Source organism: Eschrichtius robustus, chromosome 11 (assembly GCF_028021215.1).
Source record: "Eschrichtius robustus isolate mEscRob2 chromosome 11, mEscRob2.pri, whole genome shotgun sequence".
NCBI classification, from domain to species: Eukaryota; Metazoa; Chordata; class Mammalia; order Artiodactyla; family Eschrichtiidae; genus Eschrichtius; species Eschrichtius robustus.
Genome location: NC_090834.1, coordinates 101852235 through 101879510, shown reverse-complemented (window position 1 = coordinate 101879510; position 27276 = coordinate 101852235). Strand labels below are relative to the sequence as shown.

General features: G+C 53.9%; 1 protein-coding gene across 1 annotated transcript; it reads right to left on the bottom strand.

Moving 5' to 3' along the window:
* P2RX3 (purinergic receptor P2X 3) lies at window positions 1–27276 on the bottom strand. The gene is made up of 12 exons (XM_068555488.1): window positions 27158–27276; window positions 20365–20500; window positions 19845–19916; window positions 19610–19673; window positions 18801–18894; window positions 18504–18581; window positions 17730–17871; window positions 17041–17177; window positions 1779–1872; window positions 1462–1527; window positions 787–864; window positions 1–360 (listed from the first exon to the last, which is right to left on the bottom strand). The coding sequence occupies exons 1-12, from the start codon at window positions 27274–27276 to the stop codon at window positions 247–249; spliced, it is 1194 nt and encodes a 397-aa protein (XP_068411589.1). The 3' UTR covers window positions 1–246.

Genomic DNA, 27276 nt, shown 5'->3' with positions numbered 1-27276 from the left:
GCCCTGGGGGTTCTGGGAAGCACAGAGGGGTGAGGCGAGGGGTGAAGGTGAGACTGAGGTCTTAGTGGGAACAGGACCTGTCTGTAGAGCAGTGGGAGGGCCAGACACCCGGTCCCGGCTGTGGTCTCAAGGGGTGAGCAGCAAAAATGAGAGCCTCTCCCCTCTCCCATCTCCCCTTGCCCAGGTGGGACCCTCTGTTGGGAGGCCTGGAGCCCAAGGGTGAGAGGGGGGCCCACAGAAGAGGCCCTAGTGGCCAATGGAGTAGGCGCCTGAGTCCGTGGACTGCTTTTCCTCTGTGGTCTGGTCGCTGGGGTACACCGGGTTGGCCGAGGCCGTGACCTTCAGCGTGGTCTCGTTCACCTGCAGGCAGAAGGGCTGGCATGATCGTGCTCTGCCTGTGGGCAGGGTCCTCCTGTGGGCCCCCGTGGGACAGACTCAGCCTCTGGGGCTCACAGCCCGGTCATAGGGGAGCTAGAGCGAGTCTGTGACCCCAAGACTCTTCCCATGCACCTCAAGGGCAAACAGACCTGAGCCAACCAGTAGCAGGATTTGTCCCTCCCCGAAGCAAAGAGGGGACAATGAGTGGATGGAGACGTTGACAGCGATGAGCACAGAGCCCACTCTTGGCCAGACCCCCTCTTGTCGGGTCCCCAATACGCATTGAGGCCCAGTGAACTCCCCTTCAGCAGCCCCCAGAAGGTGGGCCCCTGAGAGTCCGGGGTCCAGCTCCCCTCCCTGCCCTGTTCCTCTGCCTCTCGTGGGCGCACCCCACCCTCCCCGACGCACCTCCTCAAACTTCTTGGCTTTGTACTGGTCGGCCCCCTTGAGGAAGTTGAGCAGGATGATGTCGCAGAGGACAGTCCCCTGGAGGAGGAGAGCAGGGCGGCTCAGAGGGGCTTCAGGGTGGGAGCAGGGTGGCGGGAAGCACGGGCCCTGGGCAGGACTGCCCTCGGGGTCAGGGTGAGTCCTCCAGAGACACCTGGCTGATGTTTCCTCTTAGGAAAACATCGAGGGGCTTTGCAGAATATCTCCAGAACCCACCTCCCCAGCTCCTGGGGTGAGCCCAGACCAGAGTGCAGAGGGAGGACTTGGTGGGAGAAGCAGAGGGACCGGGGGGGTACAAGTCCCTGGGGACGGGGCTCTGTCCCCACCTTGCCAGCTGGGCTCTGTTCCTTGACTGGGCTCTCAGGTCTGGGAACCCTGGAGTCTCCTCCCCCCCCCTTCACAGTGGCGCACGGGGACTTTGTAGCGGGGACTTTGTAGCAGGTCGGGGGCTGCCGTGGAGGGAGTGAGCTCTCCAGGACTGGAGATGTTCACGCAAGGGCTGGCCCAGCAGGGAGGTGAGGGCAAGAGGTTGGGCTCACGGTCTGGGAAGGAGAGGGTCACCGCTTGCCCAAACCCTGCCAGCTGGGGCCGCACCCTGAGTGGCCTCCGGACTGAACCCAGAGGGGCTGCACTCACCACTCCCACAGAGGTGAAGGCTGCCACGGAGCTGATGATCGTGGGAATGATGTCAAACTTGCCAGCCTGTGTGCGCAAAGACCCAGGTGAGTGGGCACAGCTCCAGCAGGGCCGGGGCGAGGCCTGACGTGGAGCTTGGACTCCCAGCCGGGGAGACCGTGGAGCCAGCAGGCCTCACCTGCTGTGGACATGTGACCAGCGAGGGTCTCAGAGCTGGTCAGTGGCAGGACCCTGCCCCCAGAGGAGCCTCTTTAGGGCCCAGGATGGGTCCGGGTTTCCTCCCCTATCCCCCGTGTCTGCCTGGCCCAAGGACTCACATTCCCATACACCAGCACATCGAAGCGGATGCCGAAAGCCTTCAGAAGCGTGCGGTACTCACTGCCGTTCTCCGTCTTGTAGTACTTGGCAAACCTGAAGGCCAGAGGGGAAGGTGGGTCCCACTGTGGGCTCCTGTCTCTCTTGCCTGAAAATTCAGCGTCCTCTAGAGCCCTATGACCCTCACCTACCGAGCAACCCTTACTGATGGTTTGGTGGGACACCTGCCGTGGCCCTCCCTGTGTGGTGAGCTGAACCCCTGCACAGGCATCACCTTGGGGGTTTGTTCATAAGGCAGATTTCCAGGCCCCACCCTGAACCCATGGAATCAGCATCTCTGTGGGTGGAGCCCAGGACTCTGTCTTTTAAATAATTTCCCTAAATGATTCTGATGTGTATGAAAGTTGGAGCCCAGCTGGACTCCAAGCTTCTTCAGTTCTCTTTATTTGGGTATCCCAGGGCCCGGCAGGGGCTCCCCTCTCCACAGGCTTCTCAGCCTACTTGGGTTCAAAGCCTGGTTCTGCCACTTATCAGCTGTGCAACTCGGGCCAGTTACTTAACCTCTCTGACACTCGATTTCCTCATTTGTGAGTGGGAATAATACAGGAGTCCTGCTTCAAAGGGTTGCCGTGAAAACTGAATGAAACCGCATGTGTCAGGGGTTTAGAATAGTGTCTGGAACAAAGTAAGCACCCAGGAAATGCTCACTGGTGTTGATACTGCTGAAAAGATACGTTGATTTCTAGAGCAGTTTACAGAGCAGTTTTAAAAAGTGCCTTTAGACACCTCATCTCACAAACCTGTGGGATAGGGATGTGAATGCTCTGTTTTTCAAATGAGGCTCCAGGGGTTAAGTGACTGGTCCAGGGTTACCCAACTGGCTGAGACCTGGTGCTGGATTTGCCCCAGTTCAAGAATTTGTCCTCTGTACCTTCTCTGCCTGGGCTGCTGGCTGCCAGGAACCGTGCTGGAGACTGATAAGAATGATTGCATTTAATTCTCACCAAACACAGTGAAGTGGGTGTTCATACCCCCATTTGGAAGATGCCTGTGGGGTGAAGGGACCCGCCTTACAGTCAGTAAGGATTCAAATTGCATTTGGCTTTTGGCTTCTAAAGCCAGTGTGTTTCCCCTTACGTGGCTCTGCCCACCACGGGCGAAACTCTAACATTAGCAAAGTGCAATCTCTTTGGGCTACTGTCCCAAAGCTGTAACACAGGCTCCTGATGCCAGCATCCCAGGAAAATGGTGAGGATTAAGGGAGAGGATGGTCGAGAACGAACTCAGAAACCTCTGTAACTGTGTGGCGTCGACATTGGTCTTATTCGGTGCCTCCCTTTCAGTGTTTCCACTCCCCAGAGATTCCCAGGCCAGTCCCAGGCCTCTCCCAGCACAAAGAGGGCGCCTGAGAAACTCCTTCCCTGGAAGTGTTCCGTGATTGACGTGACGCCCCTCCCAGGGATGTTTGCCTTTGAAACTGTCCAGCAGGGAGAATGAAGTGCTGAGCCCAAGGGGATAAATAATGGAGAGCTCACAGGCAGGGGAGGAAGGTCATTTGTGGTGGGGAAGAACCTCCTTAAATTGTAAGTACCGGCCACTGTCTGCTCTGGCTGCCAGGGAACTTTGGGGTCAGGCAGAAATGAGTTTAAATCCTGGCTGCACCACTTGCTGGCAGTGTGGGGCCTTTTATGGGACTTAGCCCTCAGGGTTTGACTTCCCACGTCTATAAGATGGGGGTGCTCAGGCCCCCTTTGCAGGTCTGTTAGCGAGAAGGGTGACCCCTGAGACCAGCCCTTCGAGGCAGGTGATCTCCCGATTCCCATGTTGGACATTTTGCCTGCCCCTCCACACCCAGTCTCTGCCCTTCTCTGCGGGGCCTGGCAGCCGGGTCTGCAAAGACTGCTTCCTCCCTGCCTTCTGGTTCCAGCTGGGTTCAGCCAGTGGGAGGCACCCACAGGAAACCAGACGGTGGGAGGGAAGAAGGGGGAGGGCGTTTCGTCTCCCAGTTCCTCTGCTGGGCCTCTAACAAAGCTGACTTCCCTCCTGAGGCCCAGAGCCTGTAGGGCGCACCCCTCTCCAGTTCTGTGACTGCTCCCTCCCCTTGCCTTGCCAGCTTAGCTGGTAGCAGCTTTCCTGTGGTGGCCGCTCTGGTCCTTCCCCAGGCTCCTAGCTTCCTTCAAACTGCCTGCACCTTTGCACACAGTCGTCCCTTTTGAGACCACTGACTGTTTCCCGCCAGGACACTGACCCTTACCGTCCCCATTTTACAGAGCGGGACGCTCAGGCCTGGAGAGGTTTATGTGGGTCAGGAAGGAGTGCAGGAGGAGGGCGGCCCATCTTCTGTCTTGCCTGTGCCTGGGCAGGGCTGTAGCCGTGTGCCCAAGTAAAGCACCTGTTACCTGACTAAGGCCTTAAAAAGGCTGTAAACTATTCAGTGAGAAAGTAGTTTCTGGGGAGCCTGGGCTGGGAATGTATTTCCTGTGGGCTTAGCGGCTGGAGGGAGAGGCAGGGGAGGCAGGATGATCTTCCTGAAAGTGAGACCAGAGGAAAACCGAGAGTGGCCCTGGGAAGGATGCCGGAGGAAGGGCAACTGCTTAACCCTAAGAACAAAGTCTTGGTGGGGGACTTCCCTGGCGGTCCAGTGGTTAGGACTTGGTGCTTTCACTGCCGTGGCCCGGGTTCAATCCCTGGTCAGGGAACTAAGATCCCGCAAGGTGTGCGGCACGGCAAAAAAAAAAAAAAAAGAACAAAAGAGGACAAGGAAAGCGGGCAGCGGCTACACCATCCTTAAAAATATGGTAAGTATGGCCTGGGTGGCAGCGGCAGAGAGCTTCACAGACCAAGGCAAAATGCAATGAACTCAAGTTGCACCAGAAGGAGAAGAATAGGACAGACACCAGAAAGAAAATCGTTTCTGTAAAGATGAAGAGGCCCCAGAAGATAATTCTCCCAAAGAAGTTTGCAAAAGAAGTATCTGGGATGGGCAGAAGGCTTCAGGAAGTCCTCACTGTGGCTTTTTCAGGTTGGCCTGAGGCTAAGTATGAACCATTGCCATCTCCACACCCACTTTTACACAGCACCAGAAAAATATGCACGTCTCTTAAGCTAAGCCGCTCAGGTAATCTCATGAAGAAGGCACCATTGGCCCATTTTGTAGATGGGGAGACAGATAAGAAGGTCACTTGCCTGAATTGGAATTTTGATCCACCCTTACAACTCCAAAATCTGTGCTCTTAACCCAGAACTGTCCTGCCTCTGAGCTCTAAGTGGTCGTTAAGGACACAGGCAGCCCTCGTGCTGGATCTCAAAGCCCTTCTGTAGTCTGTGTTCTGTCTCACATCATGGGAGAATTCAGGGCCCTTGTCTGAGACATGTGGCAACTAAGAGATGGGGACCAGGCAAGGATGAGAGGTGGGTCACAGATGTTAAGGGCCGGGCAGAGCCTGGGACTGTGATCCTGAGGGCTACATCCCCGGCCTGAGGCTGCAGCCGTGGAAAATGCTCTGACACGGACTCGAACAAAAAGTCAGCATCCTGGGCACTGCCGTTCAAAGCAGGGCTGGCTAAATTTATCTTGGGAAGGAATGTGAAGGGAACAGGGAGAAAAACCAAAGCAGACTTGGTTTTCCTCCAGCACCTGCCTTCCAAGAGGCAATAAGCATGATAAGATCATATCTCACCACCCACACACCCTTGGAGGAGGTTTGGCAGGGACTGGTTCTCTACCCGGGAGGGCAGGAGGAGGGACAGCTCTTGGTGGGTGGGGGGAGGCCCCCGCTGCAGACAGGGGAAGGACCCAGACATCCTGACTTCTGCACTCAGTGTGGCCAGTGGAGATCACAGAATCTGGCCCAACCCTGTGGCAGAGATGGGCTTGGCATTCACCAGGGTCTGGGTTATCTTCTGTCCTGGCACCCGGCTGGACCATATTTCCCAGCCGCCTCGCATCTAGCCTGGGCCCTGTGACTAGTTCTTGTCAATGGACTGGGAATGGAAGTGAGGTCTGTTACCTCTGGGCTGACGTGTGTTAGAGTTGTGTGCCTTCCTCATCCTCCCTTTCCTCATGGCCAGGTGCTCAAGAGCCAGGGGAGAACTCAGGCCCTAGAGGAGATTGATCCATAGGTGGCAGGAGCTCAGATCCCTGAATGACTGCACGGAGCTCCCCACCCACCCTGACTCACAGGGCACTGTGCCATGAGCAAGACACAAACCTTTGTGCTGAGCCACTGAGATGGGAGGGGCTGTTTGTTACAGCAGTTAGCAATGTTTACGCTGACCATTACAAACTCTTATAATGTTATCGCTGAGAAGACTGAGGCTCAGGGAGAAGAAGTATTTGCTAAAGGACAAAGAATGAGTTAAAATTGGGAGTAATTCAAGATTAGACAGAGAGAGGGTAAGGATACCACATCCCTAGGAATAAACCTTCTAAGAAAGTCCAGGAGATCTACGTGTGGTTCTATGGCTGTCTTTAACTAGGCTTTTGACCCCTGGCAAGTCACTCAACCTCTCTGAGCTTTTTATCTTGACTGATAAATGAGAGTAAAAAGAGCTACAGGAAGGATGAGATGAGATATAGTACGTGCCCAGATATAGTACGTGCTCAAGGCATGTCCCTTTCTTTTCTTATCCTGAGATCAAGGTAAAGTGAAATAATAGTATCTAGACTTGTCTGAACCATTACACTCTCTGGCCTCCTGGAGATAATAACATTAGTAACAATAATGGCCAACGTACATTGAGTGCTTACTGTGTGTGAGGCACTGTGCTAAGTGCTCTACACCTACTAACTCATTTAATACACACAACCACCCCATGAAATCCAGTACTGCTGCAATTCCCATTTTACAGATGAAGAATCAGGATCAGAGACGTTATGCCACTTGTCTAAGGTCACACCACCAATAGTCAGTGAGTGGAGATGGGATTCAAAGCAGGGCAGTCCAGTTCTAGAGCCCACACTCTTAGCCAGTATCCTAGACTGTTTTTTTTGTTGTTGCCTGGTTTCTGTTAGGTCCTGGCTAATTTCTTTCAAGTTCTCCCCAGCTGGGAGCCCCTTTTGCATTTGCAAAATGACCCAGAGTCATCCGGTGGGAGTAGAACAGAAAGCATAGGAGAGCCATGAAGTGTACGAAGAAGGACCCCAGCCTCCTCATCTAGAAAGGGGAAGGGGCCTTCCTTGGCCTGGCTCACCTCTCTCTTGAGGTGTTCCCTCTGTTCTCTCCTTATCGTCAATAAACTCTCTTGCAACAGGGGGAAAAAAAGGGGTGGGGGGGAAGGGCTTGGAATTCCCTGGTGGTCCAGTGGTTAAGACTCGGTGCTTTCACTGCCGTGGGCCTGGGTTCGATCCCTGGTTGGGGAACTAAGATCCCATAAGCCACACAGCGTGGCCAAATAAATAAATACATAAAAGGGCTGAGCTACCCCATGCCTGGGCCCTGATTTCTCCCAAATCCTCCGATTTCTACCTCTCTGGCTTTGATCTTCTTGTCTGGGAAGTAGAGTTGGTGAGAATGATACCTCCATCCAACACCTTGGCCTGGAACACCGCCCTCCCCCCAGCCTGGCTGGGCCCACCTTCCCAGCCTCATCGGCGGAACCCCTCTCACTGCACACACACCACCCTACCTGCTTCCCGTAGTCCCCGAACACACTCAGACAGACTTCTGTGCCTTTGCCCATTCTGTTCCCCTCTCCTCCCCTCTTCCACCGTGCAAACTCCTATTCATCCATTAGGGCCCAGCTCCGTGGCCTCTCATTTTTTTCTACATTCAGCAGATCTTTAGAGCACCCCACCCTACGCCAGGCGTGGTGCTAGGCACTGCTGACCCGTTGGCAAGCTCTGCTCTCATGCGAGGAAGAGAAATACGAATGAACCGTGCAATCCCATAAATAGGTAAAATCGGACATAAGGGCTAGGAAGGAGAAGAGCGCCATTCTAGAGCACAGGTAGTCAAGACACTGGATGGAGGCTGGCGGGTCAAGGAAGGCTTTGGTGGAAGTGACGTGAAAGCTGAGACTTGAAGGATGGAGAGCGGAAAGGTAAGAAGGACAGAGCGGGGGCAGCTTTCCTGGCTGAGGGATCTGCAAGCCCTGTCAAGGGAAAGGACGTGGTGTTCTGAAGAAGCTCAGAGAGAGCCCTGGTGGGTGGAGGACAGAGCCAGATGGCAGTGGCCGTGGCTGGTACACCTGGCCCTGGCTGCCACAGCCAGTGTGTCTCTCTTCCCACTTCCACGTTCAGGGACTTCATGCTTTAGCTTGAAATTGATCATGGTGGAGTATTTCCACTACGGAATTCGGCAAGCACTACAAATCAGCGCTGTTTTCTTTTTCTCCGGAGAGCCGGCTTACCAGTGTAGCACTGAGGCTGTAAAATCCCCCTAGGCTACCTTTCCTGTCTCTGCTGGGATCCAGGCCTCTACTCCAGTACCTACCGCACCAGACTGTAGTTAATAATTGGGACTATTGACTACAAGCTAGATCTCACTGTCTGTCTTTGCCCAAGGGCCTTCCCAGTGCAGCAAGGAGTGGGGTAAATGCTTGCTGGAGGGATAAATGGATTTCGGAGATTCTCGACATCTCACAGATGGAGTTTAGTGATGTCAGCCTCCAGGTTTCCTCCTAGTGACTCGGGCTTCTGCATTCCTCCCCCTTCTTCCTGTAGAGCTAGTACGAGGTGGTAACAAAGGCTCTTTCTCTCCCCAGCAGAAACATTTAGATCTGGCAGCTGGCTGGGTGGGAAAGTAGGCGCTCTTGGTGGGAATAGCCCCTGTGGAGGGGAAATGGGGAAAAGAGTAGGGAGATAATATACGTGCAGCGCTTACTCCAGCTAAGCGCTAGGCTGGAGACTTCCACACCCATTATTTCACTGAGGCCTCATAACAACAGCTCCACGGCATAGTTGCTGGCTTAGGGGCTCTGAAACGAAGACAGTCCTGGGCTGGAATCCTGGCTTTGCCACTCGAATGAGCTACCTAAGCTGGGGCACAGTGCTTTATTTCTCTGAATCTCAGTTTCCCCAGGTGTGAGATGGAAATATAGCAACAGCTGCAGGCTTACTAGAGAGGATTCCATGAGCTGCTGGAGGTGAAGGCTGAGCACAGCCCCCGGCTCGCAGCTTTCTGTGAATATTATCCATCACCATGAGGCAACCAGAGGCTGTCCAGACTCTCCAGGCTGGAGGGAAGCATCGCAGCTCTCCTCAGGCTACTGGGCCTGCAGGGGCACAGCTGGGATCTGAACTCAGGCCTCTTGAATCCAAAGCTGCCTGCTCACCCACTGCTGCTTCCCTGAGAGAAGATCCAGAAAAGAGAGTTCACTGCAGCCTCAGCGGCGGGCAGGGAGCTTGTTCAGCTGGTGCCTGAGAAAACACCGCAGCTGTGGAGGAAAGAAGAGTGTGGCTCTGACTGTGATGATGCCAGAACTATCTGGGGAGAGATCAGAGCCCAGACGCCGCCCAGACACCTGGGCAGTTATTAAAGCGGTGGCTCCTATGTAACTTCAAGGAGTCTGGATAAGAATAGCTGCAATAACAAGTTCTATATGGCTGACGGAAGAAGTGCTGAGCTGGGAAAGGGAAGGAAGCCTGGAGGCGGGGGGGGGGGGGGGGGGGGCGCGGGGGGGGCGGGGGGCGGTGGTGCACTGGCAGGGATGGCCATGGGGGTTGGGAGGCCCCCTGAGCCCGGGTGTTTGAATGAAGTGGGGACGATCACCTGCTGTGCTGACTACTCTCCACGATCCCAACACCCAGTCTCTGATCGTGGGCCCCTGAAGGCTGACCTCTGCAGGCCACATTCCTGCCCCTCTTTGCCTCGGGTTTCTGGGGGGGGGCGGGGGGTGAGTTGGTTAATGGGAAGCGCTGGCCAGCACCGGCCGGGGATCAGAGGGTGGGAAGGAGAGAGGCGGGGTATTTATTCCACCTGCTGCTTCCCTGCTTCGCTGTGTTTCTGCCTGAGGCTGTGTCGCTCCGTGGCTGCTCCTGCCAGGGACCCCAGCTCTCGGCCAGGCTCCCATCCTTTCCACTGGCTGGGGGACTAGGGGTGGAAACAGCTCCCACGTTGTTAGGCCCTGTGTGTGAGTTTCTTCACAAACCCCAGCTGAGCCTGCTTTCCCACCAGGCCCCTCACTGAGATACCTGTCCTGTGACCAGACAGGAAGCCCCCAACACAGGACTGAATCGAACACTTCTGAGGCCTGACAGTACTGAGAAGCTTGTGTGTGTGTGTGTGTGTGTGTGTGTGTGTGTGTGTGTGTGTGTGTGTGTGTGTGTGTGTGTGCCTCAAGCAGCAACAGATAAAGAATGAGTAAGTTACAAATGTCAATTACCATAATAAGTCACTTGTCAGAGGTATTGCTGCAGGGCAGTGTGGAAGCTACATTCCACTGTGATATATATCACAGGTCTATAAATAAGAGTGCATGCTTCAGCAGCCCAAGTTTCCAAAGCCCTTCCCCAGATGCCCACATGCACTGATTCAGACTTTTAGAGCTTAGAGATGATCACCTTTAACCAACCCACCCATTTTACAGAGGAGGAAACTAAGGCCCATGGAGGGAATGAGACTTGTCAAAAAAATCACACTGAGTTTTTGTGGCGAGGCCTGAACTGTAGCCTGTGTCTCCTGACCCACAGCCTGGACACTGGTGTTTCACCTCTGCCTCATCTTAATTATTCTTGGCTCGCCCCAGCATCAAATGTTTTTTGTATAAACATTTTTGTTATTTGGGTTCAGGCTTACCATCTCCACTAGATTAAAAATTCCTTGATCATAGGAACTGGTCCTGTTCATCTCTGGGTCAGCCACAAAGCCCAGCACATGATATAATTAGATGTTAAAAGAAATCCTCAAAGCCCTCCCCCACTTTAGCCACGAGAGGTTCCCTGCCGCTGCCTGCGTACCTCCAGTGAGAGGGAGCCATTACCTGCGGGAGCAGCCCAATTCAGCTTTGGACAGCTCCAACCCTTAGCAGCGCTTCCCCACGCTGAGCTGACATTTGTAGTCGTCGGCAGTCAATAAGCTGAATGGAGAAGGGTTTTTATCACCACATTCAAATCCCTTGGAAGCTCTCAGACATCTGTTTAGAAACGATCCATCTCCCAAGAAGTGGTGGAAATTCCTTCCCAAAGCAGGGACACCGTAACTGTTACAACAGCAGGAAAAACAGCAACAAACTTGCGGGATCTGGGTTGGGCCTGCGAGGGAAAACTTGGGCCTGGAATCTGGGCGTCTAAGTGAGGGAGGTGGTGTTCTCAGCAAAGCTTTTGCCTGGTGGGAAGTAATTTTGCCAGCTGAAATATACTTTTACAGTTGATTTTATACTGATGGGAAAATATCTCCCGGCAGATGCATTGCATGGGGTTGAGGCAACATCCTTCCAGCAGGCGGGACTCTTCCCCTTAGAGAAGGGTCCCAAGCTATATGGATTTACTCATGTTCTAGGAATCTAATCCACCTCAAAGGCAGACATTTAAAATATGGTTTGTTTGATCTTTTTAAAAAAAATTTAACATATTACTATTAATCTGTCTTTAATGAGGCAGGGAAGGCTCAATGGACACAGAGCTAGAAGATATACCTGAGAGCCTGGTTACTAGCTGTCTTATCCTGGGAGTAATCTTTTTTTTGGCCTCAGTTTCTTCATCTGTAAAATGGAGGAACCATACCGGTCCTGCCAGGATACGTGTGGCTGTGAGCACATGCTCCGGAGCTAGCCTGCCAGGGTTTGGATTCCAGCTCCAGCACCATTTGCTGTGTGGTTTTGGGCAGATAAATGCAACCTCTGAGCCTCAGATTTCCAGCTATAAAATTCTTCCTCTTTAGAGTCAATGGGATAATCCACAAAGAGCACTTGCTAAGTCCCAGGCTCACAGTTAAGTGCTCAGTGAGTGTTAGCTAATATCTTCTACCCATAAGGTTGGTTGTTGTGAAGATAGGGTAGACATGGAAATTACCAAGGGCTGAATAAATTCAGGATTGCTCTAATTGCCTCGCCTCTCACCCTAAGCTAAAGAAAGTGAAGGGGAAAATGGATCAGGGAGAATTCAAGCAAGTACGCCCCATCCAAGAGGGCCTTCACATGTTTCTGTGGAAATGATGGAAATGGCTGCATTTAACACATATTTTATGGCTTTTGAAAGGAGAAAAATCCAGATTGGAGAAAGAATGATCAAAGCCAAGGGTGCAGTTCGAGTCTGTCTCTGTCAATTGGCCTAAGATCTTGCTGATCTGCATGTTGCAACATGGAAGCAGAACACACGCCAAATTTCAGAGCTTCATGAAAGCTGCTGTGGGTACATTTCCAACACGAAACGATCACTAGAAACACCTACAGCACGAGGAACATCTAGCAGCTGAACGGGTGTTTTTTGTCCCAGACACCGAGAGAGGAAACCCAAAACTGCGTTGCCTTTTAGTAGCAAAGCTGTCTTAGGAACTCTCAGGGGAGGAACAAGAAATCAGACATTGCTAAATGCACCATTTTGCTTCTCTCCTATCATTCCAGCAATCAGGATGGGCGGGGGGGAGGGTAGGGGGGTGGTATATCCCTTAGAGCTGCTTTTCTTTTCTTTTTTTCTCTTTTGCAAGCAATGTGTTGGTGGAAGGTGTGCTAGAAGCAATGGCGATAGATCAGGTCCCTGGCTTTGAGGACCAGTGTTCCTCTTCATTAGGCTGTGTAACCTTGGGCAAGTCTCAAAATCTTTCTGAGCCTACCTTGGGGGTGAGGGGTAGACAATGCGCTATAAATCCTGTCGAAAATCGGTGTGAAAGGGCTTTGCAAACTTAACTCTAGGGGCTCTTAATCTGAGGTCCAGGGATAAGCTTTTAAAGGCCTTCAGAGTCCTGGAATTTTACGCTGCATGAATATAAATGCAGAGAAAAAAGATGGACAAACTGCCCAAGTGGTTAACTTCCTGCAAAAGGAGTAGGACTGGGGGAGGGAAGAGAGTTTTCATGTCATTACTCTGTTTGGCTTGGATGTATTATTCAGAGAATGGATTTAATCTTATTTGTAGAAATAAAGTATCCTTTATAAAAACAAAGTTGCCTGCAAAATTGCTCACGTGTATGAATATGTGCATTTTTCTTGGGCAATCAGTGCTTTCACCAGGGGGCATGAAAGGCTCAGAGACCTCCAATAGTTACGGCAGGGCTGTGATATCACAAAGGAAAGTTGTCAAGACTTGCGCTGGGTACCTCCTCTGACCATGCTCCTCCCTACCCCACACTTGGACAGTCACCAACATCCTGTTACTGCCCCCAGACACTGCGCTATCCTTTGTGGTTTCCCTATATCCTTTGAAACAGTCTCTTTATTCAACTCTCTTCAAATTACCCAGTTTGCATGTGCCATCTGTTCCCTGCTGGGACCCTGACTGATACAGTATTTTTTTTTTTTTTTTTTTTGGCCACGAGGCACGTGGGACCTTAGTTCCCCAAAGAGGAATCGAACCCGCGTCCCCTGCATTGGAAGCGCAGAGCCTTAACCACTGGACTGCCAGGGAAGTCCCCTGATACAGTATTTTAATAGACACTCACACAGATGCACATGTATTCACTGACACACTCACACACACCAACTCACACAACTGATGCACACACTCACACCCACATGTCCACACTCACTCACATATACTCATTCACAAACACACACCCCACTCATGGGCAAATGCACACTCAGTACTCCCTCAGCAACACTGCCTGCTCCCAGCACTTTGGGGAATGCAGTGCTCTGGTTAAAGTCCTGCTCTGGTGAGCTGAGGGTGCACCAGCTATGCAGGAACCCTGCCTCTGGGGCCCGTCACCCTGTGCACCACGGAATTCGCGATTCTTGCCAGTTCTTATTTTTAGAAATGCTGCACTTTGTCTGGGACTAATGTGGACGAATCCACCGACTGCACACCCTCAAGGTACCTGGAAAGAGGCTTCATAAAAATATCAAGTTAAAGTGGCCCCTGGAATCTTGAGCCATGCAGAATAGACCTAGGAGTAAAAATAAAATCTTGCCACCAAATTTCAGGTAGGGACAGATGGAAACCTTCAGGAGATCGTACAAATAAAGGTTAATTTAGATGGACAGCACCAGGTGCTTTGGGTGGGAGTTGAAAGGAGACACGTTTTAGTTCAATACGAGGTCACCTCTCCAATAATCAGAGCCGTCAATGATGGACAGACCTTTTCTGGGGCTGCATCGCCGAGAATGATGTAGGACTTGGGAGCAAATGACCTCTAAGGTGACTCTAAGATGCACCCGTGACCTTGGGCTCATCATTTCCCCCTTTGGAGGGTCTGCTTCCTTATCTGCTAAATGACCGCCTTAGTCTAGGTATCTTCAAGGGGTCTTTAACAGCTATAAATTCTGAGAGTCTCTGATTCTGCAGGCAAAGATCCTCAAGATCCTCAAGGGTGGGGGCGGCATTTGGAAAGGAGCTGCAGACGTAATTAGTGATGGAAATGCGAGTCTCTAGCTGCCTCTGGATGTCGGAGTTTTCAGATTAAAACAAGGCTGAATCTTGGCTGAATGATTCCATTCCCTCCAGAGCAAATGGCAACAGCAGAACGTTGCAAAAAAAAAAATCTGGCCTCGGTTGGAGAGGGAAAGGCAGATGAATTTGTTTGGGAGACAAAAGGCCGGGCAAGGAATGGTGCCTCCGGCAGCTGCTAGTCTTTTAGCCTCCCGGGACCTCAGATGCTTCCTCTTTAACTGGGGATGAAAGTATCAACCCCACTGCCCGTGTTTTTCTGAGGATTAACAAAGGCGAATGACCGCAGCCTTCCTACGGGGTGGAAAACAGCCAAGAAAATAGGTTTGCGTTCAGGCACCCATGCTTGCTGGCTCTGTGACCTTGAGAGAATTACTTAACTCACAAGCCTCCATTTTCTGATCTGTGAAGTGGGGGGACGGAAGCTCCTCCCTGGCAGGGGGTGAGGAACCTTGAGCCAAAGCACACGGGACACTTAGTACGTGGGGCGGCCAGTCTCGGGCCTCTAGCAAGGAGCCTTGCGGGATTCTACAGAGCAGACACATTCTACCGCGTCACAGGAACCGCACCGCGGCTGCGCTGAACCTGGCCATGACCCTTTTTCTCTTAACCGAGGATTCGGATGGGTGGCCTGGAGCCTCCCCAGCGGGGGATCTTAACTTAGTCTTGGGTGTCCGTGTGGTGCCAGCAGCTTGAAGGCAACATGAGGTAGTGGGTAGGCACCCAGGGGAGGGATTTGAGGAAGCTTGGGTAGAGCCCCCTGCTTGCCATGGCCACAGAGATTCCCCCATGCCCAGGCTACTCCTCGGGCCCTCTGGACACTCTTAAACCATAGGGTCAAATGCAGCAGCTTTGCCTCTTCATACTCCGGCCTGCAGGTTTTTGGTGAGGGGGTCAGTCATCCAGGGCCCACACCTCTCAGATGGTTTCCTTTAGGCCCCCGGGAATTGAGCTTGCAGGGTCCTTAGGGACCCTCTGACCTGTCTCCCCAAATTTTCTCTGTCTTTTTTTTTTTTTGGCCACGCTGCGCGGCATGTGGGATCTTAGTTCCCCGACCAGGGATCGAACCTGTGCCCCCTGCAGTGGAAGCGTGGAGTCTTAACCACTGGACCGCCAGGAAAGTCCCTGTCTCTCCAAATTTAACCCAAGCTTATTTAGGACCAAATCCATCTCCTGCTCTCCTGCTGTGCCTAGGGGTGATAGAGGGTAGAGGGTAGAGGGTGGGGGCAGTGTGTGTGTGTGTGTGTGTGTGTGTGTGTGAGTGTGTGTGTGTGTGCGCATGTCAGCCAAGCCACTACAAATTGGAAATAAGGAACTCCAAACCAATTCTTCTTTAAATGAAAGACTTCGTTCTAAAGCTGTATGAGACCAAGAGTCGGGGTCTTCAAACTAGCTATATTCTTCATAAGCTCTCCTGCCAAATGAGTTATTTGGAAGACTGAAGAATTCCCAATGGCCAGAGAGAAGTTATGAAGATGAAAACTTGCATTTTAGATCACGAGGATTTTATTAATTTGTTACTATTTTAAGCCACCATACAAATATCCTTTGTATTGATTTCAGTGTGATGTACTGACTGAATAAATATGCCAGTTTCTGCCAGGGAGCCGAACAGTATTTTTAACCTACTTTAAAATATGTGTTGTTTCCTATGGATTTTTTTTTTAAGTTTAGAGTTGATTATGAAGGCACTTTCAATTTTAAAAAATTCTTCTTTCCAGAGAATACACATATATTTTAAACTATTAAATATAAAGCTTAATGGGGCAGATAATTATTTTTTTAAACTACAAATAAAGGTGGGAAAAAAGGTGAAATGATTTTTTTTTTTTTGCTTATGGATACCATTATATTGGATAATACCACTATAACAAAGGAAATTTGAATATATAACTGAAATATATTCTTATACATATTTTTTCCTGATACCTGCCTATTTACCTAATTTAGCCTGTTTAGTGTATATAACACTGTGTACTTAATCAGGGCCCTGCCAGAAACTTCAGGATCTTAAAAAATTGAGGGAAAAAAACTCCCGAGAGCTGAAGCTTTTCACACACTGGCTGATAGGCTCCTCAAGATAATAAGGATACCATCACCATTTCATAGATAAGGAAATGAGGATGGGAGAAGGTCAAGGGCTTTTCAAGGGCTTTCAGCTGTTTCCCAGTAGTTTACCCCAAGTTCTTCTCTTTCCCTTTCTTCAAAATGGGGAGAGGGATCCCTTATGTCTCAAGGCCATTGGGAATATAACTGAGATGATATTTAAAGACTGGCATGAGTTCTTGTTTGGAAAGGCACTGAAAAACTAACGGCCACTGTAATTGTTATTTGTGACTCAGATGAAATCTCCTGGTTATGGAGAGAAATGCAAAATTTCCACCTTGTAAAATGATACCAACTATCGCTCTTGCTTTGTGAAGTGAGAAACCTCAGAAAATTCAGGGACAGGAGACGAATGGGACTACCTACAGCTTCAGAGCCGGAGCTAAGAATGGGCTCAGAATCACAGAACCCAGCATTTCAGGAGACCCTGGTCTTGTAGTCTAACTGCCGGCTGGGAGCATGAATCCTCCACAGGTCCCTCCCTGTGACGGGGAACTCACAGGATGGCCTGTCCGTCTCCGAGTGGCCGACTGCTGGAAAGTCCTTCCTAATTTTGAGCTGAAACCTGAGGGGGGGGAAGTGGGACCGTCTCTGCCCAGGATGCGTTGCTGCCTGAAGTGTCGTTCTCTAGGACAGCCCTGCCGCCTTCTCCCGAAGTCCCAGGGGACGGGGGTTACCTGAAGTTGTAGCCTGGGGAGACGCTGCTCTTCTCAGAAACGCTGTCGAGCCGGGTGAAGGAATATTTGGGGATGCACTGGTCCCAAGCCTTGTCCAGGTCGCACACCCAGCCGATCTTAATGCCCAGAACTCCTCCCTGGATGGAGAAAGGGGGCAGATGTGAGTCCTCCCACAGCCCCCGACTCCCGGTCCTCGGTCGGAGTGGAGTGGGTCCCGGTGTGGGGGGGTGCATGTCATGACAAATGGACAAGTGATTTCTTTTCATTCTCCAGGTGGAGGACAGAGGTCGGGAGAAAGAAGAGCGGTCTGTCACACGTTGCTTAGTAAAGAAGTTCTGTAGTTCAGGGTGACAGCCCTTGAGCCTCTAAATCCTGTTTTTGGTGCCTTTAGTCCCTTAGCTACAACCCAGGAAAGTGGCCACAGATCCACTTTCCCACAGTGTAGACCTCCTCGGAGATCTGAGGCCTCTGCCTGCAGGTGAAGCATGAAGACAGGAATGGGAAACTGAGGCTGGGCGGGAGGCAAGACCACTCAGGGCAGGTGTGGGTAGGACAGGCACAAAGCCGGTCGCAGGCCTGGGATGCCCCCACCAGGTGGCGCTGCCACAGGCAGCTCCTCTTCCCCAGTAGCCGCTCCCCCTGCCCGAGGGCCCCCAGGCCCGGGAAGGGAAGAGTGGCTCGTTTCTCACCGTGCTGGCCAATTTGGCAAAATCCTGCCCCGCGAACTTGACCACATCTCCCACCCGCAAGATGGGGCAGAAGGGGGCCTTGTCGGGGTGGAAGCGGCATGTCTTCAGGTCGGCGGCAGTCAGGCTGGGAAGGAGGTTTCCCCTGGGGAGGAGAGGGCAAGGTCCAGGGTTAACGCGAGGACAGTCACGCTCGGATTTTCCTCTAGCCGTCAGGAGCCTCGGGGCCGCCGCTCTCTTGGACACTCGCCTTCTCCCTTCCCTCTGCCCCTACATCTTTCTGGTGATTACCCCTCCCTCCCGTAGAAGGTTCTGTGTGCCGGGGCTCCCAGAGGGCAGGAGTCTTTGCCCTTGGCTCCTCTGTTGTGCCTGCCTTGTGCTTTGCATGTGGCCGACACCCACCCAGGAGTCGCCAAATGGGGAAGTCACTGAAGAGGGGCTGAAGTAAGAGAAAAGGGACACCCACACTGGGCTTGAGGTGGGGAGAAGAGAGATGGTAGGGGCGCCTCTGGCCCCACCTTTGGAGGCGTCCGAGTTCCAGGCCCAGGTTCAGCTTGTCCCTCCCCTGCTCTGAGCAAAACCCCCGTGGGTCCCGAGCCCCAGGGCAGGAGGCTGGCAGAGAAACTGGCCCCAGAGTCCACCCTGGGGAGGTTGGGAATAGGAGCCCTGGGAAGCTGGGGGATGGGGAGGAAGGGGTGTCTCCCCTCCTGGGAAAGGGAGGGGGAGGGTGGGGTGGCAGCATTGCTTCTAGGTTTTAGGGAGGGAGCTTGAACTCACTTCTCAAAGTTGAAGAGGGGGAAACGGATGCTGTTCTTGATGAAAATAGTGAAGTTCTCAGCTTCCATCATGACAGGCCTGTGGGCGAGAGCAGGAGGTTTTAGCGCCTTGGGAAGAAGAGGGGAAACAGGAGGAGCTTTCACCCCAGGGACCACCTTCCTGGGAGCATCTCCCAGTGGGCACTGCCTGCCCTGGGAGTGGACAGTACTGGGGGTGCCCAGAGATGCAGAGCGCCCCCTGCTGGCAGAGCAGAGCTGGGGTGGGTCCTCTTCCCGCCTGCCCTCCTCGGGTCCTTACATCTCCACCGTGTCCACCTCGGTGGGGCACCAGCCCTGGATCTCACAGGTCCGGAGCTCAGAGCTGTAGTTCACGCAGCGGCCCGTGAGGATCCCTGCGAGGGTGGAGCCAGAACTGCTAGGTGCACGCCTGGCCCTTCACCCCTTCCTCCCCCCACCCCTCCATCAGGGACGCCCCCCCCCCCCCCCCCGCCAACGCACACAGGGACCCCGCAGGTGGAGGGAGAGGACAGGCAGGGCCAGGGACTGGGGGTCCGTTAGCCCTGCAGGGCTCTCCCCTCCTCAACTCCTGAGCCCTAGACAAGCCAGAGGGAGGTGACAGCCCTCCCCTCACATGTTCCAAGCCCCAGTCTCCCTGAAGACCCCTTCACCGCTTGCTCTTTCTTGCCTCTGAGCCTTTGCTGCTTCTGTTACTTCTGCTTAGAATGCCCTTTTTGAAGCTTCTCTAGCCTGCCAAATTCTACCCATCCTTTAGGGCCCATCTCTAGGAAGCCATTTGGGGTCACCTGCCAGGAACCAATCTCTCTCCCTCCCCGCCCCCCCCCCCCGGGGTCCCACGGTACCTCCGTGACAGCACTTGCCACCTCATGGCACACCTGTCTGCAGCACCATCCCTGGCCTGGGAACTCTGGGGGCAGCCCCGCTGGGCTGGCCCACAGCAGGCATCCATCAGTGCTGGCAGCGTGACATGGAACAGGCCAACTCCCACCCCCTCCCTTAGGGTGGCCTCTCCCCTGGGGGGGACACGCTGCCTCCAGGGCCCCACTGACAGTGCGGGGCAGTGAGGGGTGGGGAAGGGGCTGCACTCACCCACCCCTGGGAAGCGCTCGGGCCCGCACTGGCTGTCTGACACACAGCGGAACTTCTCCTCGCTCTGCGGGAAGACAGGTGCGTGCAGGACCCGCACTGGCTCCTGGAGGGGGCGGGGCTCGCCCATCGGCGGCCTCTGGAGGGTGGAGGTCCCCGGACACAGCTCCAAGGCTGGGCCCTGGGCCTCTGCTCACACCCTCACCCCCACCCCCCGACCATGCTGTCCTCCCCTCACCTCTGGGCAGAATCCTTGCATCTGGTTTTCGGTTACAATCATCTTTGTGATTATGACAAAGACGGAGGTGCCCTTGGGAGGAGGAGAAGGGAGAGGAAAAATGCAACAGTGCTAATTCTGTTATCCCCACTGTACAGACGAGGAAACCGAGGCTTGGACTAAGAGATCTGGCCAAGGTCAGGGGGCTAATAAAAGGCAGAGGCGGGGTCCAAGCCAGGCTCTTTCCACCCACCCACGCGGCCCTTCTTGCTCCCTCTGTGGGTTGTCCTTGATTTCAGGACAAGTTGAGCCAGGGCTACAGAGAAACCCAGCTTCCCCGATACCTAGTGCTGCCTAGTGGGAAGGCAGGCCCAAGCCCCCAACACCTCCCAGACGCTGGGGAAGGGGTTCTCTGGATCACTGATGCCACAGAATCTGGTTTGGGAAACCCATTGGCACTCTCCTTGTCTTGCCCTCTCCCCTTCAACCTGCCCCGTGTCTGGGCACCCACAGCGCCCCGAGGCAGGTAGGGGGATCCTACCTGGGGTGGGGTCACATAATCAGACACGTCCATGACTCGGTTGGCATAGTGTCCAAAGCCCTTCACCTTGGTCACCACCGAGGACTCAATGGCTGTGTCCCGCACCTGGTACGCCTTCTCGTGCAAGAAAACCCACCTGGGCAGGAGAGCAGGGGCGGAGAGCAACAGAGGAGGGGCTAGACCCTTCAGACAGAGGCTGGGAGAGGTCCCCTTTCTGTCAAAATCAAGAGGACATGGGGTGCCTGGCAGGGGGTGCTGGAGGCATGGGCCCTGTGAGTGAGCCCTGGGTTGGCTTAAACTCATGTTTCTCTACCTTTCCCCTCACTTCCTCCTTAAAGAGCCCTTTTAGACTTTTTCCCTAATTGTACCCCCCTGCAAATTTTAATACTGTAGATATCATTTATGTACTGTTTGTGTTTTTGTGCTTTATACATAAAAAGAGTGAGTTTATTTTTTATTCTCCAAGAACCAATTTTCACCCCTGTTGAGAACACACTGTCTTTCCCTCTTTGGCTGGCATCTGGACAGAGAAGGGAGAGGATCATAGGCCTCTGACTCTGTGCATCCCAGGCTTTGTTCATGGCTGTATCCTAGGTGCTGGCACATAGTAGGTGTTCAGCAAACAAGTCAGTGAAGGCCCTGGGAGCTGGGCGCTTCGCAGAGGCTCCGTCTGTGCAAGGGTCGGGTGAGAAGGGGCAGAGGAGGAAAGGAGGGGCCTTGCCAAGCCTTCACCTGGCAGGTAAAGGGAGTCGGGTGGGAAGGGAGGAGGGGCCTCTAATCTTATTCGTTGGATTCTGCTGCCACCCAGTGGGCATTTACCTGTACTGGCTTCTCCCTGCAGCTTCAAGCCAGCGTGGGACCACGTGGATCAGGGAGGGGCCCCTTCCCTTCTTCCCTCCAAGCCTCCCCCAGCAGCAAGAAGGGCCTGCCGATACATCACTTGTTTCCCTCTGCGTTTCCGCGAGGTGCCCACCTTTCCACGTGAAATCACCCATCACAGCCCTCGAGGCTCAAGCCACTCTCGGCCTCAGAACCACGCGGGGCCTCAATACTTGCTCCTGACAGCACGTGGGGAGGCACATTCACTGTCCCCGCTGTGCAGACGAGAAAACCTCTTCAAATGTGTTTGGAAAGTGCTGCGTATGCTCAGCTTTGGGGAAACACTGGTGACATCTCAGGGAATCTAGGAGCGCACTTCTGGGAATGGGGGGTTAGGGTCATTTTCTGATGCTAACCAGGGTGGTATCTGGCTGCAGAACTCCAGCGGACGAAGTTGAGTGGCAGAAACGGAGACCGTGGCACAGAGGAGACAAAGCTGGGGGGGGGTGCTCCCAGGCTGGGAAGCGGTGAGGGCAGCTTGCAGGCTGACCCAAGGAGTTTATGAGGAGGGGTTAGGACATCAAGCCCAGGAGTTTTCTGACCTCTGGGGCCCCCTGATGTTGGCAGATGCAGAGGGGAGCAGCTCCCGGATCGTGCCGGGGTCACGGTCACTTGTGGGGTCCTGTTGATGGGAACACAGGCTGACGTTTGCAAGCGGCTCCTCGTTCCGTTTTCAGAGAGAGGGTTCGGAGTCATCCCCCCATTGGGGCTTCCCTCAGGCCCCTGAATTCTGAATGCTGTCTCGAGTGGGAGAGAAAGGCTGGTCACAGCCAGCCTGGCAGAGGGCTCCTAACCTGTCACCTGTTTTACGGTTGCTGCCTTATCCCAGGCAGCATTCTGAGTAATGCACCGTTAAGAGTTACTCGCATGCTTGTAAAACGCTCCCGGGAACGCCACGCCTCCGTGGAAGTCTGCCGTGCTTTACTTCCCTAGCACTTTTCTTCTGTTTTTTAACTGGGAGGGATTTCATCAAGGTCTCCGAAGGGAGTGTGGCTCCCATAAACATCCCACCTGCCGTCTAACGTCCTGGCAGAAGGGAAGGGAGCATCGCTATTACGGAAAACGGTGAAGTCATCCAAAAGAGCGCCACCAGCTCCGGGGCTGGGGCCCTTGGAGTGAAGGGAGGGAGGTCGCAGCGGGAGCACCTTTGCCGCTGCTGCGCCCTCACCCGGGTGGGAGCCACAGGTGCCACACACCCTTCTGGAACCTCCGTGTGCCTGGCCACGGAACGGACACTCCTCCGAGCGTTGATCAGTGAAATGGTCTCCTGGGGCCCCTCCCCTGTCCTTAAAGTCTGGTCAAATTCAGAACTCTGAGAAGCAGAGTTCAGATGGTTGTTTATCACTGTATAATCAACACAGCACGCGGAGTGCTGTACGTGTTGAGGATTCTTTGAATCCTTACTCACAACCCAACGAGTCACCTGTGTTATTATCCTCATGCTACAAACGAAGGAACCAAGGCACATAGCAGTGTGCTAACTCGCCAAGCTGGCGTGCGGGTTCCAACCCCGGCAGACGGCTGCAGAGCGGCTCACGGCCACCCCGGGGGGTCCCCAGCTGTGTTCCACGCAGGGCCTGGCCACAGCTGGCCCCCTGAACTGGCCCCTGGTTCTCGTCCTGCTGGCCCTGCCCCATCACCAGGGACAGCACCTCCTAGCTCAGGAGAGTCTCAGGAGGAAGAGCCCAGGGCTCAAGGGACAATTAACCAGCCTCTTTCCTCCTCCTCCTCCACCCTCATGGCTCCTTCTTGGGCCCAGTCGGGAGGTGAGGCCACGTCAGAATTCTCTCTCCGAGTTAAATAACAAGCGGAAGCGTTTCAGTGGCCCCGGGGGCCCGAGGACATCATCAGGGCAGCTCAGGATAAGGGGATACTTCATTTCCAGAAGAGAGGGACTGAGTCTGTCTCCAGAGGCCAGGGCTGAGGAGATGGGGCAGAACTGAGCCTTCAGTTCTTGGCATTTACTCTGCTGCTCTGACTTGTTTTTCTCTCGTGTTCCTGGTTCATTATTTATAGAGCGGAAGGCGGGTGGCAACTCCTTGGCAGGTGGGATGTGCAGGAAGGAGGCCAGAGCAGCGTCCCAGCACCCTGCTGTCCAGCCCGCCCTGGGAGTCAGGGAGGAGGCCAGGGAGGGTGTGTGTGTGCGTGTGTGTGCGGGGAGCAGAGGGGTCTCTCAGGAAGGTGTGAGCTGGGCCGAGCGAAAGGGGGACATGCGGGGAAATCTGAGAAATAACGACTGTCACCATCTTCCTGAGTCACCCGTCCCAGGCAGGCACTGGCTTATGTCACCTCCCCTTCCCAGGACTCTCGGAGGGGGCATTCCCACACCCATTTTCCAGATATGGGGACTGAGACATAGAGACGTAAAGTGACCTGTCCAAGCTCCGCTCCTGTCGGTGTCAGAGCCAGGCTTCTAACCAGGTCTCCCCTTCACGGGGCTGCGGTGAGGGGGCAGGGGACACAAGAATGAAAACCACTCCTCTCTCCTGACCTGCAGGAGGGGTTTCAACACTTCTTCCCACCATAAGGCACCTGGTGTGCCGTCCAGGTGGCTCAGGGGCTACCTTGGGCTGAGAGGAGGGGTGGGGGCCGAGAAGGTGGGATTCCACGCCCCCCTCTTTAAACTAGAGGGGCTCCCCCTTTTAACTGCTTTGCACGTTGAGCTACGTAAGATTTTACACGAGGCTGAATATCATGAATCAAAGTGCGTGGCTGTGCAGATGGGCCTCGTAGGGGGAGGAACGGGGCGGGAAGAGCAGGGTTGGGACGGGTCAGGGGCGCCCTCAACCTCCACAGGCCCTTCCCTCGGAGCATCAAAGGGCCGGGAATGCCCTCCCTGCTGGTTTCCAGGAAGGTGGCTTCCCTGGAAACCAACCTCAGGCCAAGCGCTGCCCCGCTGCTTCTGGGGACTCAGGCCCCAGGGATCTTCTTCCTCCACCTCAGGGGCCCACAGGATACAGGAAGGGGGTGGCCTCTTAGGAAGTCCCACCCCCAGAGGAGACTGGGCATTACGACCTGGGCCTGAAAAGAGAATGTGAGAAACACCTGTAAGTCCTGGCCTCTCGTGTGTGTGTGTGTGTGTGTGTGTGTGTGTGTGTGTGTGTGTCTAGTCGAGTAGGTGGTGTGTTGCTGTGTGAAATGGTTGGCTCATGTCACATACGTCCTAGGTAAAGCTGTGCATCTGGTCTACCTGGCTGGGCTCATACAGAAGAGATTCAAGTTAAGCATTAACATCAAAGTACTAAAAATCCTTTCAGATTCTCTTGAGTCTAAGCCATGATCATCTCTCTTCTCAGGACTGCATGGACCCTTAACAAGTTTTCCTGTATCCACTTCTACCCACTCCAATCCTTGGTGTATCAGCCAGAGCAATCTTCCCATCTCTCTCTCTCTCTCTCTCACACACACACACACACACACACACACACACACACACACACACACACACACACACAGGTTAAAACGCATCAGGAGCTTCCCATCCACATCCATTACTCTTCTGTAAAAACGAAAGATCTGAGGGTGTCTGAGGTCTGGCCTCTGCCTGTGACGGCACTCCCATCTTACACCATCCTTGCCTTTGCTCTCTCTGCTCCAGCCACAAAGACCTTGCCTTCCCCGTGTTTGCCAGCCTCTTTCTCTTTGCAGAGCTGGGTTTCCCTGCCTTGAACCCCCTTCCTTCCCTTCCTTCACCTGGGTTGCTTCTACTCATCCTTCAGTTCTCGGCTTCAATGTTACGTCTCCAGAAAGCCTTCCCTTACTTCCCCGACCGGGTCAAATTCCAACACCTCTGCACTAGTGGCCCTCCTAGCTCTGTGCGGCCCTTCTTCAACCCTAAGCCACAGCTGGAATTTTACATTTGCTTGTGGAGATGATTTGATTAATATCCGTCTCTAGCACTGTGACCTCCAGTGCTTACAGGAAGGGTGATGACCATTCCTGCTTTCGCCCACTGCTCTCCCCTCGGTGCCTAATGCCTGTCATGAAGAGACGCCTGATACATTTTTTGCTACATTCATGACAATGGGTTCGCGCAGCCCTAACAGTGCATGGGCTCATGTGCACAAAGATGGGGCTCAGGCCAGGGGCCGGGCCAAAGAGCGCACTGACGTAACTGCCAGGCACTGCTCTGTGGGGAGCTGTCAGGCCGGGAGATCGATGGGGTGGGATATCCAGACGCCAAAGAGCCTCTCACGCCCGCCCCAGCAGGCTGGGCTCCAGCACTGAGGATGGGGCATCAGACTGGATCAGGATGAGGGAGAGACAAGGGCAGTGGGCGGGGGGGGGGGGCGGGCCGGAGCCTGCTGTGTCTACCCTCCATCAGTCTCCTGCCTGGAGCCCACGGAGCCAGGCCAGGCCGGAATGTGCTGAGGCAGCTTTTGCACTCACCTGGACCAACGTACCATTTTGCGGCTATAAACAACACAGCCTCACATATACATGGGAACAGGGAGCCTTGAAGAAGCAGCTTTGCCCCAGGCGCTGGACATGCAGCTGGGGAACATCTGCAAACATCACATCTTGTGAAACCACAAAGTTGGAAGGGAACTTCATTTAACGCCATTTAATCCTACCCCAAAGCTTGAATCCCTCCTCTAATGTCTCCGAGAGGAGCACCGGTTGTCTAGCCTTGCCTACAACATCCACGTGAACGGAGCCCACTGCCTCTCACCCAGCGTGTGGAGCAAAAAAAATCCCTTAATCCACGTCTGTCCACCTTTCCAGGCACACCCTCACATGCTACCCGGCCTCGCAGACCAGCGGGTTCACTCTCGCAGCTCCCGCCCACATGCACACAGGTCTCCTTTGATTTCCTTGCGTTAACTCCTGATGGTCATCAGTGGCTTCCTGTCTCACACACACAGAACTGTTGTTGTCTCAGGGAAAAGCATGCGCCTAGAGACCCGCATGCCACGAAAGAAAATCCCCGAGGTTTCTGCCCAGCTTTCCTAATGCAAATGACCACAAGAAGGACAGAACCTGTGTTTTCCCCCGGCCATTGTCTGCTCCATGAACCTCTGTGCATATATATCTGTGTGTGTGTGTGTGTGTGTGTGTGGGGGGGGGGTGTTTGGACCTTGATGGCTCTTAAGCAACTCCCAGGATGGGTTCTAGGGTACAAAGTCAGGTAGAGGTAGGGAATTTATGCTTCCTGACAAAGGGGAGCATTTCTGGACTCTTGAGGGGAGTCCTTACATCATGTTCAGAAAAGCCACTTCTCTCCGCAGTAACTCTCCCCTTGAGTGGCATTTGCACCTGTGTTTCTCCCCACCCCTCCCCAGGGACAGAGGCCCTCACCCAATGCCCCGCTTTGTCCTGCCCTCCAAGAGAGAGGGCTTCTCCCCTTCCAGGTTCTCTCAGCATCTCCCCCTGCCAGACAGGTGTTCCTCATTCCACAGCGGGTCCGTTCTCTCCTTCCCCCTCTGCCATCTACCTGGTCAACCCGTCACCATCTCCCTTGTCTCAGGGCCTTCCCTTCCCCTTCCCTGGCTCCCCTGTCTTTCTGAGACCCCCGAAGAGTTGACTGAGGGGAATGGGAAGATGTGTGTGTGTGGGGGGGCTCTGTCTGTTCTCTGGCTTGGGGCGGGGGGAGATGAGAGAGGGGAGGGGAGCTGGTCACTTGGGACCTCTCCTGGTGGAGGATGGTGCAGGGGCAAGGGCTCCCCTCCTTGGGGTGTGTGCCTAGAGGCCACTGCCCAACTCCGGAGGATTTACTGGGAAAAAGAACGCATCTGGGGATCAGATCCCCGATGGCGGCAGCAGAAGCCAGTTTCTGGGACGTGGCCCCACGGAAGAGACTGTGGGCCCCGAGAGGGGAGAAGCTCAGGCAGCTGGGCAGCAACACCGAGGGGAGGACGGGGAGGACAGGACGCCGGGAAGGCCTCCTTCTTGGACCTGAGGGCCACAGACTCACCCCACGAAGTAGGAGATGATCAGAAGCTGAACGGCGCGGTTGATGATCCCAATGGTCCAGCTCTTCACAACCACCGACTTGGTGGTCTCGTAGGTGAAGAAATCTGAGATGCAGTTCAT

Coding starts and splice junctions, on each gene's coding strand:
- P2RX3 (XM_068555488.1), bottom strand. CDS start 27,276: ATGAACTGCATCTCAGATTTCTTCACCTACGAGACCACCAAGTCGGTG. Junction 19,674..19,844: donor TGCAAGGATTCTGCCCAGAG/GTGAGGGGAGGA, acceptor GTCTTCCCGCAG/AGCGAGGAGAAGTTCCGCTG. Junction 865..1,461: donor CCTTCACCTCTGTGGGAGTG/GTGAGTGCAGCC, acceptor CTCCTCCTCCAG/GGGACTGTCCTCTGCGACAT.